This window comes from Somniosus microcephalus, chromosome 24 (assembly GCF_052327205.1).
Source record: "Somniosus microcephalus isolate GS21.2 chromosome 24, FLI_Smic_1.0, whole genome shotgun sequence".
In the NCBI taxonomy this organism is placed as follows: domain Eukaryota; kingdom Metazoa; phylum Chordata; class Chondrichthyes; order Squaliformes; family Somniosidae; genus Somniosus; species Somniosus microcephalus.
In genome coordinates this window covers 28,012,240-28,032,400 of record NC_141010.1, presented here as the reverse complement: position 1 = coordinate 28,032,400, position 20,161 = coordinate 28,012,240, and the positions used below count along the sequence as shown (strand labels likewise).

Here is a 20,161-nt window from a genome sequence, read left to right as displayed (position 1 = left end):
GATGTTCTGCAGCCGCTCTGTGACATCCTTGACCAGGGAGGCAACACACCATCCTGGAGTCTCGTTTGCGGCCGCAGAAACGCCTATCTATTCCCCTTACAATAGAATCCCCTATTACGATAGCTCTACCCCTCTTTTTCCTCCCGTCCTGTGCAGCAGAGCCACCCCTGGTGCCAGGAAGTTGGCTGCTGCTGCCTTCCTCTGATAAGCCATCCCCCCAACAGTACTGAAAGTGGTGTATCTGTTTGAGAGGCGGATGTCTACAGGGGACCCCTGCACTACCTGCCTGTGCCCAGTACTCTGTTGGTCACCCGTTCCCTTTCTGCCTGTCTAACCTTTGCCTGCGGTGTGACCAACTGATCAAACGTGATATCCACGACGTCCTCAGCCTCGCGAATGGTCCAGTATGTATCCAATCGCAGCTCCAGCACCACAGTGCGGTCTGCCAGTAGCTGCAGCTGGACACACTTCCTGCACACATAGTTGTCAGGGACACAGGAAGTGTCCCTGAGTTCCCACATAGCGCAGGAGGAGCATACCATGGCACCAGGCTGTCCTGCCATGACTTACCATTTAATTAATTGCAATTAAATTAAATCAAATCAATCCCACCAATTACACTACAGTTAAATGGTATATTTAAGGGCCCTGGTTTACAAACAGTCCCCGCTACACCACAGAGACTTTAGAAACTATAAACCACAGACTTAAAGTTTAAAAAGAGAGAAATACTCACCAACCAATCACTTACCTGCTTTCTGGTGACGTCACACTTCGATTACTTTTTACTTCTCTCCCTCTCTCTGAGATTGGAGATTAGTACACTCTGAGGCCTACCTGGTCTCCACCGCGCTTTAAATACTCGCCACCGCCACCGAGATTCCCGCCGCACTGAGGCCTACCTGGTCTCCGCCGCGCTTTAAATACTCGCCGCCGAGATTCCCGCCACTGCTCCAAGACTCCCGCCGCACTGAGGCCTACCTGGTCTCCACTGCGCTTTAAATACTCGCCGCCGAGACTCCCGCCGCACTGAGGCCTACCTGGTCTCCGCCGCGCTTTAAATACTCGCCGCCACCGCCGAGATTCCCGCCGCTGCTCCGAGACTCCCGCCGCACTCCTCATGTAACCCTACGTAGCTCTGTTTTCCGCCATATTGTAACCCTGTTCTTTGCCATACCATAACCTCATTATCTACTATACTATAACCTCCGTGTAACCTTGTTTCCTACCATATAACCTGGTGGGTTGCACATCGTAACCCCATTCTCTGCTACATCATAATCCCAGGTAACCTCATTCTCTGTCATATCATAACAAAATATGGCAAAGGAGAAAGTATACTTTAGCTCAAAATGTAAATAATTTTGTGGGAAATTTCTGCGAAATTTGAATTTGAGCAACACATTATTAACTACTGTCAAACTAAGATTGGAGCTAATTTCTCCTGTTGTAAGTCAAAGAGGCTGAACTATTCTCATCTCAGTTATAGCGGATGGGCAATTTGCTTTAAAAATGGATTAAAATCAGCCAAGGTTTCTTGGTTTCTGACCATCGCCTCACAGAGCATATAATGCCCTGCTCTTAACAAGAGGTTAACACTACGTCAATGAATGGAAAAACAAATTATACAATATTGCTCTCAAGCGAAGCATCCAATACTTGAAAAAGATGAACTGTCGGGAGGGTAAAATGGGTGAATAATACTGAAAGATAAAGCGTAGCTGGAGGAAATGACATTGCATGGAGTGCACAGAGCAGCAAAAGCTCGATTGTTATTCAGGGAATTGATAATGTTGAGATTCATGGAAAGATGTGGTTTTATATCTCCAGTGGCTGAAGTGGAAACAACATCAAGTTTGTATCTTTAATAGTGAAAGGATTTCACATCATTTGACAATTTTTAATTTGTTTTATTTATAGACCCTTTTTTTGTGGAATTTCAGATATTAATCAACTTCAGAAAATATTTGAGTAAGTATCATGCCTGGTACACAGATTCTGCACGATCCATCTTGTTAGAACCCAGGGCTCAAACTTAATGGCAGCTGACAAACAAATTGCAGGTGGAGTTCTACCCTTTCCCTGGCCATTCAGCGGTTATTACATTTTGATAGTGAGGGTTGCAGTTAACCAGTAGTAACCCTCGTAACTAATTTTTATGGGGGAAAATCTGGAGTGTGGGACTAATTGGAGAGCTCTTTCAAAGAGCCGGCACAGGCACGATGGGCCGAATGGCCTCCTCCAGTGCTGCAAGATTCTATGATTCTATAATCCACATTTTCATCTTTACTCTGTCATTGTGGTCAATCTCATTTGACAAAGGTTCTCCTTCTACGATCTGACAAAGGTTCGAAGCCCAAAAACATTAACCTACCTTTTCTTCACAGAGATGCTGACAGACCCTCTGTATATTTCCAACACTTTACAGTTTTTCCATGTTATCTGAGCAGTACAATCTATTGCTCTTAATGAGATTTATCCTTTCACTGTGATGTGCTGCCGTATATCTGCACTCCTCTAATTCTGCCTTCTTGAGCATCCCTGATTATAATCGCTCAACCATTGGTGGCCGTGCCTTCTGTTGCTGAGGCCCTAAGCTCTGGAACACCCTGCCTAAACCTCTCCGCCTCGCTACCTCTCTTTCCTCCTTTAAGACGCGCCTTAAAACCTACCTTGTTGACCAAATTTCTCCTTATGTGGCTTGGTGTCAAATTTTTTGGCATTTAATTTTCCCGTGAAGCGCCTTGGGACATTTTACTACGTTAAAGGCGCTATATAAATACCAGTTGTTGTAGTGAACCAACATTGGCACTGTAATGGCAGGTTTTGATTTAAACTTCTCTTACACGTATTCTCACGTGGAAATCTTCAGATTCAGAGTTCTGTAACTGGGTAGATTCCCTGTGGCAGAACCTGTAGGTCAATAAACAAAAAAATAACAAGCGTATGCGTGAATCCCAGAATGCAATACAAGACCAAGTGCTGCGGAAACAGAGGAGAGCGTGCAGATGCTAAATGAGTGTTTTAACAACTGCATTGCTGCAGGGAGTTCATTTAAAGAGGCAAATGTCTTACATTGTTGCAGGTATAGAACAAAACAGGATAAATGTATTTTCCTCATTTAGGTCACAATATAACTTGGGGGCCGGCGTATTATAGAAGATAGGAGCTGGAGTAGGCCATTCGGCCCCTCGAGCCTGCTCCGCCATTCAATGAGATCATGGTTGATCATCCAAACTCAGTACCCTGTCCCTGCCTTCTCTCCATATCCCTTGATCCCTTTAGCCTTAAGAAATATATCCAACTCCTTCTTGAATATATTTAATGAATTGGCCTCTACTGCCTTCTGTGGTAGAGAATTCCACAGGTTCACCACTCTCTGGGTGAAGAAATTCCTCCTCATCTCAGTCCTAAATGGCTTACCCCTTATCTTTAGACTGTGACCCCTGGTTCTGGACTCCCCCGCCATCGGGAACATCCTTCCTGCATCAAGTCTGTCTAGTCCTGTTAGAATTTTATACGTTTCAATGAGATCCCCTCTCATTCTTCTAAACTCCAGCGAATATAAGCCCATTCGACCCAATCTCTCCTCATACGTCATTCCTGCCATCCCAAGTATCAGCCTGGTGAATCTTCGCTGCACTCCCTCCGTGGCAAGAACATCCTTCCTCAGGTAAGGTGACCAAAACTGCACACAATACTCAAGATGGGTCCGCTCCCGAAATCACCGGAATTTCTGACGAGGACAAAAAGCAACAGGATCCAGGTTGCAGCCCAAATTCTGCTGCTATTAACATCAAGTGATCACAAAGCTGCAATTTGCATCAAGTTATGTGCAATGCTGAATTAAGTAAAGGACATTGCACAGTTCTGCATTAGTGTAGGCACCCAGCTGACTAAAACCAGGGAGCAGTGTACATGGAAATGAATGTGCGAGGGGAGACAATGGAGACATTTGAAATGGGTGCATTCTACAGTACACGGAGATTATTTAGGGAGCTTCTCGCGTTGAAGGTGGTTGCATTAAAAAGCATTCAGTATTTAACGAGCTACTGGTACTTGGAATAACCTTATTGTTATCTTTTCAGTATACTTGGTCTTCCTGATGAAGAGGAATGGCCTACAGATGCTCCACTGCCCTACAGTTCCTTTACTCCTAGGCCGCTAAAGCCTATTGAAGATTTACTGCCTCAAATTGATGCATTAGGAAAAGACCTACTACTTGTGAGTTTGCCTGTCTGACACTTCGATGTTCTGTTTAAGCCAAGAGTTATTTATCATTTTCTTTCTGTTTTTACTGTGTAGCCTTTCCACACCACCGCCCCCGCCTCCACATTCTCTCTCTCTCACTCCTTCCGAAGATATGTCACACATTACGTTGCACTGCTTGGATGTCCTGCCCACAGTCTGCCCAAGGTCCATGCCCCACCACTGTGCTGATAGAGGCTAAACCTTTCCCCGCAGCCATGTTTTCCCAGCAAGACTAATGAAACTCATCCAATAGAACAAGTTCAACTACGCTTGGGAACCTCTTCACAAACCCCCAGAGATCCATTGGCCCCAGTTTCTAAATGTGATATGACTGTAAGTTGTTTAAAATTATAACTCATTAAAAAAAAAACACCATCAAACCACAAAATATTATCAATTAAAAAAAAATGACCACTGTTCTACAATTCTGTGTATTTTCTAAAGTTACTAAAATCATTTTCAGTCTGCTTACATGAGGAGGAAAATGGGCATTTTGAAAGCTGAGTTTCAGTGGATTATCGCTAGGGATGATCCTCGTCCATCTGTCTTGGTTACGAGCGGAGTTACTTTTTGTAAAGTTTTCAAGTCAGCGAGATGACTAGTCTGGTACCATGAAGTGATCTCCAGCTTTTCCAACATAACTCGCTCTTTAGGGAAGGTGGTCTGCGGGGGCGGGTGGGTGTATGGAAGAAAATCGAGGGCAAGAGGCCTAGTGCCCAACATGTGCCAGGAACCTGCTGCCTGTTAGATACTGACAGCGCAGTGCTGGGGGGCAGGAGGCTTGTGTGAGGCTCCTGAGGCAACATCCATTGCAGCTTTAGAATTTATGCAAATGGAGGCAAGCTTGCCCACATTTTCCATAGCCTAATGCCAATTGCATGACGTCATCACTGTGTGATAGACACAGCCACCGACAGCCAGGAGGAGGGATTCCCTGGTATTCTTAAAGCTTTTTATTCTGTTGTTTCTGATACTGGTTTAGAAGCGTTTTTTTTTGTTATTTTGAGGCTCCCTGCCTTTTTTTTTTGCATTTCAGTTTTTCATTTTGGCTTTTTTATCATACCTGCCCTTCAAGGGTCTTGTCACTGTGAACTGCCACAGCCCTCTCTCTGCATAAGATGGCTGTTCAGTTGGCAATTCCTCGTGTGCTCAGAGAGCTGGCGGCTGGGGAGGGGCTCTACAACCACGAGCAGAGGTGGGAGCACCCGCATCAGACGAGGGCTTAGCGGACCTGCAACCAGCCAAGGACCCGAGTGCACGGACGATGTCACAGTTAGGTGGGCACGTCGAAGGGGCTCGGCTTCACCAAGGAGGCACTCTCCAAACCTCTGCAGGGTGGCCTGCCGCCTCTTCCGTGGCTGGGGGGGGGCGGGGGGGGGGGGGGCGGCGGAAGTTCTCATGCTGGTGGAAGTCACCGCTGCCTTGAACGTCTCTGTCGCCGGCTCCTTTCAAGCTGCCTCGGGCGATGCCGGTCAGATCAGTCGATCTGCACACGTCAGAGGGATGGTTTCCCAGGGCCAGAGTCGTCTTCACTTTTCCTCAGGGTGACGGCCATTGGTGAGAAAGGGTTCTCAGACTTTTCAGAGCGGCCGGCTTCCCAATGTGGCCACCCAGGCTCCTTGCCCCCATATCAACAGAAGGGCTTCTATTCTTTCAACATGAAGATTGTATGCGACTGTCAGAAGCCCATCGTTCAGTTGAACGACAGACACCCCAGATACATTTATTCTATGCCAGTCTGCTGTCCCGCCATTATTTCAAGGCCTTTCCATCCTAAATATATAGGAGTTAGAACAGGCCATTCAGCCCCTCAAGCCTGTTCCGCCTTTCAATCAGATCATGGCTGATCTGTACCTCAGCCCCATTTACCAGCCTTGGACCCAAATCCCTTGATACCCTTACCTAACAAAAATCTAGCGACCTCTGTCTTGAAAGCGTGGAAGTTTCCTGGGTGACCAGGGATACTCTCTTGAGCCGTGGTTAATGACGCCATTCCAAATAAAAGAACTGCAGCAAAAAAAAGTTTAATAAGGTACATGCTTCTACAAGAAAATAGAACTTACATTAGGTTTACTGAAACAAAGCTTCTGCTGTGTGGATCGCCCTGGGGGATGCTGCTCTACAACGCATTATACCTCACGGTGACCCCACATTATACCTCACAGTGACCCCGCATTATACCTCACAGTGACCCCGCATTATACCTCAAAGTGACCCCGCATTATACCTCACGGTGACCCCACATTATACCTCACGGTGACCCCGCATTATACCTCACAGTGACCCCGCATTATACCTCACGGTGACCCTGCATTATACTTCACGGTGACCCTGCATTATACCTCACGGTGACCCCGCATTATACCTCACGGTGACCCCGCATTATACCTCACGGTGACCCCGCATTATACCTCACGGTGACCCCGCATTATACTTCACGGTGACCCCGCATTATTCCTCACGGTGACCCCGCATTATACCTCACGGTGACCCTGCATTATACCTCACGGTGACCCTGCATTATACCTCACAGTGACCCTGCATTATACCTCACAGTGACCCTGCATTATACCTCACAGTGACCCCGCATTATACCTCACAGTGACCCTGCATTATACCTCACAGTGACCCTGCATTACACCTCACAGTGACCCTGCATTATACCTCACAGTGACCCCGCATCATACCTCACAGTGGCCCCGCATTATACCTCACAGTGACCCTGCATTACACCTCACAGTGACCCCTCATTACACCTCACGGTGACCCCGCATTACACCTCACGGTGACCCCGCATTACACCTCACGGTGACCCCGCATTATACCTCACGGTGACCCCGCATTATACCTCACGGTGACCCCGCATTACACCTCACGGTGACCCCGCATTACACCTCACGGTGACCCCGCATTATACCTCACGGTGACCCCGCATTATACCTCACGGTGACCCCGCATTACACCTCACGGTGACCCTGCATTACACCTCACGGTGACCCTGCATTATACCTCACGGTGACCCTGCATTATACCTCACGGTGACCCTGCATTATACCTCACGGTGACCCTGCATTATACCTCACGGTGACCCTGCATTATACCTCACGGTGACCCTGCATTATACCTCACGGTGACCCTACATTACACCTCACGGTGACCCTACATTACACCTCACGGTGACCCTGCATTATACCTCACGGTGACCCTGCATTACACCTCACGGTGACCCTGCATTATACCTCACGGTGACCCCGCATTACACCTCACGGTGACCCCGCATTATACCTCACGGTGACCCCGCATTATACCTCACGGTGACCCTGCATTACACCTCACGGTGACCCTGCATTATACCTCACAGTGACCCCGCATTACACCTCACGGTGACCCCGCATTATACCTCACGGTGACCCCGCATTACACCTCACGGTGACCCTGCATTACACCTCACGGTGACCCTGCATTACACCACACGGTGACCCTGCATTACACCTCACGGTGACCCTGCATTATACCTCACGGTGACCCTGCATTATATCTCACGGTGACCCTGCATTATACCTCACGGTGACCCTGCATTATACCTCACGGTGACCCTGCATTATACCTCACGGTGACCCTACATTACACCTCACGGTGACCCTACATTATACCTCACGGTGACCCTGCATTATACCTCACGGTGACCCTGCATTACACCTCACGGTGACCCTACATTATACCTCACGGTGACCCTGCATTACGCCTCACGGTGACCCTGCATTATACCTCACGGTGACCCTGCATTATACCTCACAGTGACCCTGTATTGTAACTCCCTCAAAGTTCTTCCATCTGCATGGGGGCGGAACGCAGATCCCCAGTGAAGCTGCAGAGGCTCCATTGTCAGGTTAATTTCCAGACATTTCCCAAGCATGGTAATCCCAACCATCCTTGAACTGCCAACTTGTTCAAAGCTCAGCTTGTCCTGCACTAAAACACCCACTGTCCCATCATGCCCTTACCCCACCCTATCTCTGTGACCTGCTAATGCATACTTCCCCTCCCGCACCCTTCGGCCTTCCGTCTCTGGCCTTTTATTCATCCTTCCTTGCTTTGCCCCACCATTGGTGGCACGGGCTTCAGCCATCGTAGCCCTACGCTCTGGACCTCCCTCTTTAAACCGCTCCTTAAAAACCTTCTCAAAGCCCATCTTTTTCACCAAACTTTTGATCACTTCCCCTAACTCTTGCACAGTGTCCATTTCTTTTATCTATGTTATTTGTTACTCTACCCACCGCCCCCCCCCCCCACCGTGAAGTGCCTTGAAATGTTTTCTGTGTTATATATAATTAATTCAGTAAGGTGCTTTGTAAACCTGTCACACTTCTTTGAACAGACTTCTGTTCCCCATTGTTTTTTTCAGTACTCAAGCTTGTTAAGGCACTTTAACTAGAATTAGAGCCAGCATTTGCCATTTGTTTTTTCTTTTTATAATTAGAGGAGAAACTAAGAATTTAATGTAATGTGTTTGGGCTGGTGTCATAATCAATCTGGATCACATAAGTGTTGAAGGTCAGTTCATGTTGGAGATGTGGCAACATTTTTTGAGGCAATACTGGTTCAGAATCGCACAGCAACAAAATGGTTGCATCCCCAGGCTTTTCACAAGGATGATTTGGTGCTGCAGTATCCAGTTTAGCCACTGGAGGGCCTTGCTGATCTACATAAATAGCAGAGGCAAAAAAAAAATGTACTGCAACATTTCAGTTTTCCCCAATCGGTTTTACCTGCACTAAAATTATAAATTACAAAAAAAAAAGTTAACAAAATGGATTCCAGTACTTCATGACGCAACATGTACAATTGGGGCAAATTGAACTCCGCAATTACTCTGGCTCCCTGACCTAACTCCCAGTGCGCTGGGGCGAAACAAATCGGGAGGGGAGCTGTCCCATCGACTCCCTGCCACCCACCGCTACTTCCGGGATTTTCCCCCCTGGAAGTGACGTCGGGCGTTCAGTACGTCCACCGCAGCATATCCGTTTGCTATTGATCACAAATCTTGGGCTCTTTCTGCATTTTAACTTCCAAATATGGGTGGGCATACCGTGTGGTAGGCAAATAATGGGAATACATATGTTCCCATCATTTGCACCATAGCAACGGAGAGTGCTCGGAATATTGTACATTCCTGGTGTAAAATGTTACTGGAAGAAATTTACATTTCAAATGCCCAAGAGGAGTGCAATCAGATGTGGGGTAATTAATTATGCTCCAGTTGTTTCAAACCTTTGCCAAAAAAAAACATTTTTTGGTTATCCTGAAGCCAGCTTGCCAGGCCTCATGATGTGCCTCAATATGTGCCTCAATAATTCCGAGACTCGAAGGTAGCAGAACAGAACAAGGCTTTTATTAACTTAGAACGAAACACGTAAGCGAGAGAGATGTCGTCCTTCTGGAGACTGTGGCTAGACTGAAGCTAGCTTACAAACGGGGCCAGGTATGGGCGGAGCCCTACACACAGCACATTCCAGTATACAATACAGCACATTCCAGTACACAATACAATGAGGTCTGGGGGAAGGGAAATGACACTGAAACCGATCTCAGTCACAGGCAGTGATGAATGGAAATATTTCATCACATTCACCCCTTCTATAGATTTAGTTTGTTCGGGGGTTTGATAGTCCTCTGCGACCGACGTGGCTGTTGCGGTGCCGCGGGTGTCGGCTGGGTGTCCCCGGTAGCCTCCTGGGTCTCTGCCGGGGGTGCCGCCAGGGTTGTTGAAGGGGTAGTTGGTGGGGGTGCCGTTGGTCGGTGTTCTTCCGGGGGTGATGAAAGAGTAGTGGGTGGGTAAGAGTTGCTGTGATCGTCGTTGCCGCTATTGCCGTGGTTGTTGTCGATGCCGGCTGGGGCGACGTCTTTTATGGACACGGTGTCCTCCCTTCTGTCGGCGTGCCGGACATATGCGTATTGGGGGTTGGCGTGGAGTAGGTGTACTGGCTCCACGAGAGGGTCCGTCTTGTGGCCCCTCACATGCCTTCGCACGAGTACCGGACCTGGGGTGGAGAGCCATGACGGCATGGATACGCCTGAGGTGGATTTCCGGGGAAAGACAAACATTCGTTCATGAGGCGTGGTATTAGTGGCCGTACACAATAGCGACCGTATCGAATGGAGCACATCCGAGAGGACTTCCTGCCAGCGGGAGATAGGGAGGCCCTTGGTCCCTAGAGCTAGAGTGACTGCTTTCCATACTGTCCCGTTCTCTCGCTCCACTTGGCCGTTACCCCGGGGGTTGTAGCTGGTGGTACGGCTCATGGCGATCCCCCTGGACAGCATGTACTGGCGTAGCTCTTCACTCATGAAGGATGCCCCCCCTATCCGTATGGATGTAGCTCGGCATACCGAACAGGCAGAACAGGCTGTTGAGGCATTTAATGACCGTGGCGCTGGTCATGTCTGGGCAGGGGAAGGCGAATGGGAACCGGGAGTATTCGTCCACAATGTTCAGGAAGTAAACATTGCGGTCGACGGACGGGAGGGGGCCCTTGAAATCTAAGCTGAGCCGCTCAAAGGGCCGCGTAGCTTTGATTAAGTGGGCTCTATCTGGGCGGTAGAACCGAGGCTTGCACTCAGCGCAAGTGCGGCAGTTCCTGGTCAGGGACCGAACTTCCTCAATCGAGTAGGGTAAGTTACGGGACTTTATGAAGTGGAACAGCCGCGTGACCCCTGGGTGGCAGAGGTCGTTGTGGAGGGTCTGTAGCCGACCCCCGGTGGCGCTGGCACACATCCCTCGTGAGAGGGCGTCAGGGGATTCGTTAAGGGCCTCTGGCCGGTAAATGATGTCGTACTCGAAGGTGGAGAGCTCGATCCGCCACCTAAGAATCTTATCATTTTTAATCTTCCCCCTCTGTTTATTATTGAACATAAACGCTACCGACCGCTGGTCGGTAAGTAGGGTGAAGCGTTTGCCGGCTAGGTAGTGGCGCCAGTGGCGCACTGCCTCCACGATGGCTTGGGCCTCCTTTTCCACGGAGGAGTGTCTGATCTCGGGCCCTTGGAGGGTCCTCGAGAAGAAAGCTACGGGCCGCCCCGCCTGGTTGAGGGTGGCCGCCAAGGCGAAGTCAGACGCATCACTTTCCACTTGAAATGGAGTGTTCTCGTCCACTGCCTGTAGCGTGGCCCGCTCAATATCCTGCTTAATGCTTTTGAAGGCGGCGTGGGCCTCAGCAGAGAGCGGGAAAGAGGATGCTTTCAAGAGGGGGCGGGCTTTGTCGGAGTAGTTGGGGACCCATTGGGAATAATAAGAAAATAACCCCAGGCACCTTTTCAGGGCTTTGGGAGTGTTGGGCAGGGGCAGCTCCCGTAGGGGGCGCAATCGGTCGGGGTCTGGTCCGATTTCCCCATTCTCCACCACGCTGCCTAGTATGCAGAGGCGCGTGGTGTTGTAAACGCACTTGTCCTCGTTGTAGGTGAGGTTGAGTTTTTGTGTGGTTTTCAGGAACCTCTCGAGGTTCGAGTCGTGATCCTGCTGGTTGTGACCGCAGATGGTGACGTTGTCGAGGTAGGGGAAGGTTGCCTGCAAGCGACCATGCGGTCCATCTCCCTCTGGAAGACCGAGACCCCATTCGTCACCCCAAAGGGGACGCTGAGGAATTGGTAGAGGCGTCCGTTCGCCTCGAAGGCGGTGTACGGGCGGTCCTCTGGTCTGATAGGGAGCTGGTGGTACGCTGACTTGAGGTCGATGGTGGAGAACACCCGGTATTGGGCGATTTGGTTCACCATTTCTGATATGCGGGGTAGCGGGTAGGCGTCTAGTAGGGTGTACCTGTTGATCGTTTGACTATAGTCGATCACCATCCGTTTCTTCTCGCTACCCCTTACCACTACCACTTGGGCGCGCCACGGGCTGTTGCTGCGTTCAATAATGCACTCTTTCAGGAGCCTGTCTACCTCGGTCGCGATAAACCGCCTGTCCTCCCAGCTGTACCTCCTGCTTTTGGTCGCTATTGGCCGGCAGTTAGGGGTAAGGGTCGCGAATAGCGAAGGCGGCTTTACCTTCAGGGTAGCCAGACCGCACACTGTGAGGGGCGGCCGGGACCCACCGTACTTGAGCGTGATGCTTTGGTGGTTGCACTGGAAATCCAGGCCCAAGATCACGCTCGCACATAGGTTCTTCATGATTAATACTTTAAAATTATCATATACAGTTCCGTTAACGCACAATTGTACCGTGCAGTAACCCAGAATGGTCGATGTCTGGGTTTTGTCAGCCATAGAGATGGTACCCTGAGTAGGGACCACCTTTAGGGAGAGTTGTTGTGCCAGTTCTGGGTGGATAAAGCTCTCCGTGCTTCCACTGTCAATTAAGCATTTAACCCGGCACCCGTTTACCTCGATGTCCACCATTGATCTGGATAGCGGGTGCGGCCTGGTCTGGTCCACTGTGACCGATGCCACTGTAGGGCCCTGATCGATACAAGATGGCATCCACGCTGTCTGCTCACAAGATGGCGGACCCCACGAGGTCGGGCAAGATGGCGTCCAAGATGGCCGCTCCCACGGCGCACACGCGGCGGTGGTGGGTTTTCCGGCGGTTGGTTTTCCGGCGGGGTTCCCTCTGCACACCTTCCCGAAGTGCCCCTTCTTACCGCACTTAAAGCAGGTGGTGCCTTTCGCCGGGCACAGGTTTCTGGTGTGCTTTGGCTGCCCGCAGAAGTAGCAGTTGGGTCCCTGACGCGTCGCGGCTGTCGTAGGGCTTCTGGGGGGAGAGCGGGGCCCAGCCGGTGTCGGGCTGTCGGGCGGGGAAGATGCCTTCCAAGATGGCGGCGCCCTCGGTGCACACGTGGCAGCGTGGACGGCGCGGGCTGAAGAGTAGGCGTCCGAGTTTCTCTGGGCCACATCCAGGGATCGCGCGGTGTCCGCAGCCTGTTTCAGGTCCAACCCCGTTTTTTCCAGCAGTCTTTGCCGGATGTAAGTGGAGCTGAGGCCTGTGATGAAGGCATCGCGAACAAGCTCGTCAGTGTACACTGCGGCTTTTACATCTCGGCACTTGCAGTCTTTGCCAAGCATTTTCAGGGTGCTTAGGAACTCCTCCACCGATTCCCCAGGTCGCTGTGCGCGGATGGCGAGCAGGTGCCTAGCATACACCTCATTCGTAGGCTGCTGGTAATGCGCCTTTAAGATGTCGCAGGCGGCCAGGTACGTCTCGGCGTCTTGGATGAGGGGGTAAACCCGGTGGCTTACCCAATTCCGCAGAATTCCGAGTCTCATCCTCGCAGCGTCCGTAGCGTCTTTGACGGCTGCGGAATTGTCCAGGAAGAATTCCATACACTCAAACCAGTGTCCGAAGCGTGCTGATGCGTCCGGAGCATGTTGATCCAAATCCAAACGTTCGGGTTTCAGGAGTTGATCCATAGTGTTGAAAATAAGTTAATAAAATTGATGTGCCTCAATAATTCCGAGACTCGAAGGTAGCAGAACAAAACAAGGCTTTTATTAACTTAGAACGAAACACGTAAGCGAGAGAGATGTCGTCCTTCTGGAGACTGTGGCTAGACTGAAGCTAGCTTACAAACGGGGCCAGGTATGGGCGGAGCCCTACACACAGCACATTCCAGTATACAATACAGCACATTCCAGTACACAATACAATGAGGTCTGGGGGAAGGGAAATGACACTGAAACCGATCTCAGTCACAGGCAGTGATGAATGGAAATATTTCATCACACCTCACTGCTACAGGCTTCTGAGGCCTACAATAGTGATTTCCCTCCTTTCCCCTGAGGCAAGTATAAATCTCCCCCCCCCCCCCAGGAGCCCGCCGAAGATATTAAGATGAACCTGACCCCAGGAAAGTAGCTCGGGCCTGGAGCGCAGGCAGGGGCCCCACCCTGCGAAACTTAGACCGGCGTAAAGACTCGGAGGAAAATCAGGCCCTGTGTCTCCTGCAGCAGCAGCTTCACCTTGACAGCCAATACAGAGGAATATTTAAAGCACACTGTTGCAGGAACTTTACTGGTCTAAAACATTCACCAGAATTGTTACTAAAGGCAAAATATAAAGGTGGAAACAGATAGTGAAAACTTACTTAGGCAGCAAATTTGTTTCTAATATAAGAATTTGTAAGATCCTGAACTGTGGTACTGAACCATGTGGGCCGGTAACGTCCCATGTTCAGGCTCTGGTCTCACGTGTTGGCCAATATTCACTAGGGCAATCATAGGAGCACTACATTTGGCCAGTGTCCCAGACTAAGGAAGGCTCAACTCCTGTTCATTGTCTAGTAGCCCTTGACCCCTGTTGAAAAGTAAACAGCTGGACATTGAATGACAACATAGCTCACAGTGACCCTGCATTATACCTCACGGTGACCCAGCATTATACCTCACAGTGACCCAGCATTATACCTCACGGTGACCCAGCATTATACCTCACAGTGACCCAGCATTATACCTCACAGTGACCCTGCATTATACCTCACGGTGACCCAGCATTATACCTCACAGTGACCCAGCATTATACCTCACAGTGACCCAGCATTATACCTCACGGTGACCCAGCATTATACCTCACAGTGACCCTGCATTATACCTCACGGTGACCCAGCATTATCCCTCACGGTGACCCAGCATTATACCTCACAGTGACCCAGCATTATACCTCACAGTGACCCAGCATTATACCTCACGGTGACCCAGCATTATCCCTCACGGTGACCCAGCATTATACCTCACAGTGACCCTGCATTTTCATAGTCAATTAGTCTATCGACACTCTGTCTAGGCTGTCATATGCAAAATGGACACTTGTGCAATGTACAGGAGGGCACCATTGGAATTGTACCTCAGCATTTAGGGGAGACGGGAGGAGATTAGAAGTGGGCGGGGGTAGAGTTTCTAAATCAGCCACCAGAAGCAGACTGCTCTAGATTTCTCATCAACATTGCTTACTTTTCAGCAAGTAAACACCTCTTTCCTGTTGATCACATAACTTGGCTCTTTTTACATTCCCACTTCCAAAATGATCAATTAGCAGGTTTTACATGTTTACCATCTCGCAACAAGCCTCAAGTCACTGAATTGGCCAGAGGGCAGACAGTAATGAAAACCTCTCAATATTGAAACTCCCTGCTGCTGTAAGATTAGCGAGGCTTTTCCAAAGAATTAAGATTTCTTTATTAAGCAAGGTTATGGTTTTAGAAATTAATACAGAATTTTTACGATGGAATATTACGTTGAGCCCAAAATTATCGAAGAATTTAACAATTTCTGTGCTCTGAAATCTTACTTAATAAGAATCATGTGTGAAACAAGAAACAGCCAGCCTGCCCATTGAATCCATCTCTACCGACGGACATTGTGCAATTTGCACCATTATGGACTCTCCCAACTAATTAATCAGCGGTAAAACTCCCTTCCCACAAAGATAGTAGAGTGAACTGCTTCAGTCTTAATATTAAAATCTACATTATTCGATCAAGACCATTCCTGTGCATTCTACAAATGGGATCCCAGTGACCTCAGTCAAACAGAAGCTCATGGGATACATGGAGAATTTGATTACCTGTATCTCGATCAGCTTGGCTGAGCCTCACCTCTGAATGAAGAAAAAAGGTCATGGATTAAGCCGTACTCTGAGGCTTGAGCACATCATCGAGGCTGAGGGCTTAGAGGAGACTTTAAGACGGGGCACCATCAGAAGCGGGCAATATAGATCCCAGGGCACTGTTCGAAGCAGGGTAGGTCCCCCGGTGACCTGCACAACAATTATCCCTCACCCAGCAGCACCAAAACAAATGAACTGATCATTCGTCTCATTGCTGTTTGTGGGATCTTGCTGTGCGCAGATTGGTGGCCGCATTTGCCTGTACAACAGTGACTACAATTCGAAGGTAATTTGCTTTGCGGACATGATGGGCACTATATAAAAATAGAAGCCTTTCCTTCCATTAAGCTCCAAGTGGTTCCAAAATGCATTACATGTTATTGCTTTTGATACTAAACTATTTCCGACATTAGCTTTGTGAGGAAAATGACTTTTAATCTTTAGCTGTGATTAAGGTTTGCCAATTTTATCCTCCTTGCTTTTTTTTCCCCCCCCAAACGGGTCACATTAATTCTCTCCTTTTTCAGAAATGCCTCCACTTCAGTCCCGACCGAAGGACTTCCACCTACGAGGCACTTGCCCATTCGTACTTTAATGATACGCCAGAACAATTTGAGGTCTGCAATCACGAATGAACAGGAGAGCGCGTTGTGTTGAACTGAAAGCAGGCACAGCTCCGCAATTAAAATCCACACCGCCTGCAGAAATAATAGGGAGAAGAAGTGTGACTGCGAACTATTGGGCGTGTACAATAGTGACATCGTTTTCTACATTACAGACAGCGACTACAATTCAAAAGTACTTCATTGGCTGTAAAGAGCTTTGGGACGTCCTGAGGTCGTGAAAGGCGCCACATAATTACAAGTCTTTTCTTTTTCTTTCTTTTGAAACGCTGCAAGAAATGAATCGTTGCAAGTGAAGAAAAATCCCGATGTCTTGAGTGCTAATCTTTTGGGTTTTAGTTTTGGATGATACAAGGTCGTCGCTGAGACACAGTGTGTTATCATTAATAGTGCGCTATGCTTATTAATAGCGTTCGCTTTGAGTGCCGTATGGTAATCTGAAGAGCCGCAAGTACTTTTTGTTATCAGTGCATCGGTGCCAGCGGCTGACCGACCTTTGAACGGTGTCAGTTTTTTACCCTGAAAGTGAGCAGCAAATACAACAAAAGTGACAACTGTGAGGAAGTCGGACTCCTGCCGGCTTTGTATAGCACAGACTTAAAGAACTGGGGTCAATAGTATCATTTTTTTTTTTAAAGACTAAGATAGAACTGAAATGTGTTTTTTTTTTAGGGCCTTCACACCACGAGGAAAGTGAGTGACGTCAGCCCGCTTCAGTAAGCAAATAAGAAAGTTCATCTTATCGAAAAATGGAGAATATATCAGGGACGAAAGATTTATGGAAAATAAGTAACAGGCACAGCTGTGTTATATAGCAGTGCGCCAATAGATTATCCGTAATCCCCCCCCCACACACACACACACACACACACACACACACACACACGGTTCACACTTACAGTACGTGTAAATATAGGGAGGCTGAATTTCCCTAAGGCTGCAAATGAAGCACTTTCTGGGCAGGTGGGAGCAAAACTTGAGACCCTGTTATGCCGAGTTCATCCCCTTACTCCACTTATCAGACGGTGAGGCAGGAGTATTACGCTGCCATTGAAATGATGGAATAAGACATACAATGAATTTCCCCCCAGTCAGTGTTGCTAAGGGCCCCTTGTTGGCGGGGGGGGATTTAAAATTTAAAAGCTGGATGGCCCTACTGCAAACAATCTCAGAGCGGTCGATCACATAATGATTGGTGGAGCCAGGACACTCGTGCCTCAGTAAGATGCTGCAGTCATGTTCCACTCCCAAAAGTTTCCCCTGAGGAGTTTCAGGGCCAGTTTTTCTTCACTAATATTTTAGGTATTTGTTTTTGCCATTTTGAAGTTCTGGCTGAAGAGCGATTCATATTATTAATGTCCATGATACTGTCCTGAATGTGTGTTTTTTTTAATATATAAAAGATTCTGGATAATCAAGCCGAAGCTTTGAGAGGAAGTCACAGAGCAGTTGTAAGTTCAGTAAGATTGGACGGCGCCATCTTGTGTGTAGTTGCTGTACACGAGTATTTTTTTTAATGTGAAAACATAAATTTTATGAACTACTTGTGTGGAGAGCGTCGCTAGAGGCTCAGTGTAGAACTGAGTCCTGGAGAGCAGGAAGATGCCAAGTTTAATCTCTGCTCTGGGCTGAGTTAACTAGTCTCAGCTGGGCCAGTGATGGGGAATATCAACAGCCTGAGCTCGAGAGAGGGAGGAAGAAGTCAACAACAGTTTCTCTTGGAGGAGAGAAGAAAAACTCTACCAAACTCATCCAAATTGGCAGAATGTAGACCGCCAAAGATGTCAGAGTCCCGGCTGAATATGCATTGGGTTGGGGGGGGGGGGGGAAATGAGCATATCTATACTGGAAAACAGCACATCATTTATCAAATAACCTTCTCTTACAAATCGGCAGCTCTGTAAAATGTTTGCATTGCTCCTTGTGACATACTTAGCAACCAAATCATTCTTAGTGGAAAGGTAATGGGGGGTGGGGGGGAGTTCGGTGGGGCCATATCCCATTGCTATGTATAAAGCATGTGTTAAATACATAAAGATGTTTGCCGATAGTGGAAGCATGCTGAGCGTGCAGTGCAGGGTTTGTCAAAGGGTATTGACCCCCCGAATTCATTCTGACTATTGGATTTGTGCAGCTTATATTTTCAAATGCAATAAACTAACGCGAGGTTTTCCTACAAGGTACAGATTTACCAAGTACAAAACCGGCACACGGTGGTAAATTAATCTCAGACTCCCCGATGCTTAAAACCAAAAAGAGTTAAAAAGGCTTGAATCCTTCGTGTTGTTCATAACAATTGTTTAAAAATTTACAGGTTTCTTCTCCTTCTTAGGCAGTCCCTCGGAACCGAGGATGACTTGCTTCCACATTAAAAATGAGTTCTCAGGTGACTGATGAGTCCAGTGCGGAACCTACTGTCTCTGTCACAGGTGGGGCAGACCGTCGTTGAAGGGGCGGGTGGGTGGGGTGCTTGAGGTGACAGCGCTGCTTGCGCTTGGCTTCCGCTTGCTCCCGGCGAAGAGACTCGAGGTGTCCGGCGCCTTCCCGGATGCTTCTCCTCCACTTTATGCGGTCTTGGGCCAGGGATTCCCAGGTGTCGGTGGTGATGTTGCACTTTTTCAAGGAGGCTTTGAGGGTGTCCTTGAAGCGTTTCCTCTGCCCACCTGGGGCTCTCTTGCCGTGTCGGAGCTCCGAGTAGAGCGCTTGATTTGGGAATCTTGTATCGGGCATGCGGACGATGTGACCTGTCCATCGGAGCTGATCGAGCGTGGTCAAAGCTTCGATGCTGGGGATGTTGGCCTGAGCGAGAACACTGACGTTGGTGCACCTATCCTGCCAATGGATTTGCAGGATCTTGCGGAGGCAACAGGTTTCTTGCTGCAGTACTAATTAGTCAAAAATAGATACAGGTGGAATAATGAGTATACTGCTAAGAATTATGATTTCTATGGGTGTAATGATGCTTGAAGCTTTATTGTTTCGTTCTGTCCACCAATTCAAAATCAGAACTCCTTTTCTACCCAACTTCTCTTTGGCCAGGCCCTGATTTCACTTCCTACAACTTCATACATTCCAAGCCACAAACTCAGGCAGCTGGGATTTCAGCCACAATGGCGGTTGGCATGTGAAGGCTTTGGAGTCCTTTCAGTTGGGAGATTCAACATTTTTTTTTTACATTTACTCGTGGACGTGACAGTCTTCATTCTCCTTAAGTCTTACGTGTGTAAAAATGTGTTAGCATGTCGCAGTGTTCTCTTGGATTTTTCCCTTTTTTCTTGGCTATTGTCCAAACAGTTTTATGTTAAAAAGTAACTTTAAATAAACTTCAGGACAAATATGAAAAAAATTAATTGATGCGCGTTGGTTTTTTTCCTGGCAACTAAACATTTGCAGACTGTGTTTGAAAGTAACTCTCCTGACAGTGAAATTAAAGGCTGGAACAGTCATCGTTTTAGCGACAAGCAGTCAATTCGCTTCAAAGATTTGACAAAGCTACTTTTGAGCCAGCTATGACAAGAAGTGCAAGAACGCCTCAGGGCGACATTTGGGAAGGGGGCGGGTGGGGGGTTAGTGTCTGAAAATAGCACCAGTAGAAGCAGACATAGAACCACCATCACCAGAAGGATTGTGCAGTTCAAGGAAAAGGCCCACCACCACCTTCTCGGTAAGTAGGGATGGGCAATAAATGCAGTCT

At 48.3% G+C, this 20,161-nt stretch overlaps 2 protein-coding genes across 2 annotated transcripts in view; one reads left to right on the top strand and one right to left on the bottom strand.

The window, feature by feature from the left end:
* LOC147101153 (cyclin-dependent kinase 6-like) overlaps positions 1-18,263 on the top strand; it is a 45,283-nt gene extending 27,020 nt beyond the window's left edge. Inside the window, exons 5-7 of the mRNA XM_085966367.1 lie at positions 1,921-1,971; positions 4,089-4,224; positions 16,372-18,263. Coding sequence (XP_085822493.1) covers positions 1,921-1,971; positions 4,089-4,224; positions 16,372-16,479 — 295 coding nt within the window. The 3' untranslated portion in view covers positions 16,480-18,263. The remainder of the gene's footprint in view (positions 1-1,920; positions 1,972-4,088; positions 4,225-16,371) is intronic.
* LOC147101151 (uncharacterized) overlaps positions 1-20,161 on the bottom strand; it is a 219,692-nt gene that overhangs the window by 18,114 nt on the left and 181,417 nt on the right. The window lies entirely within an intron of this gene.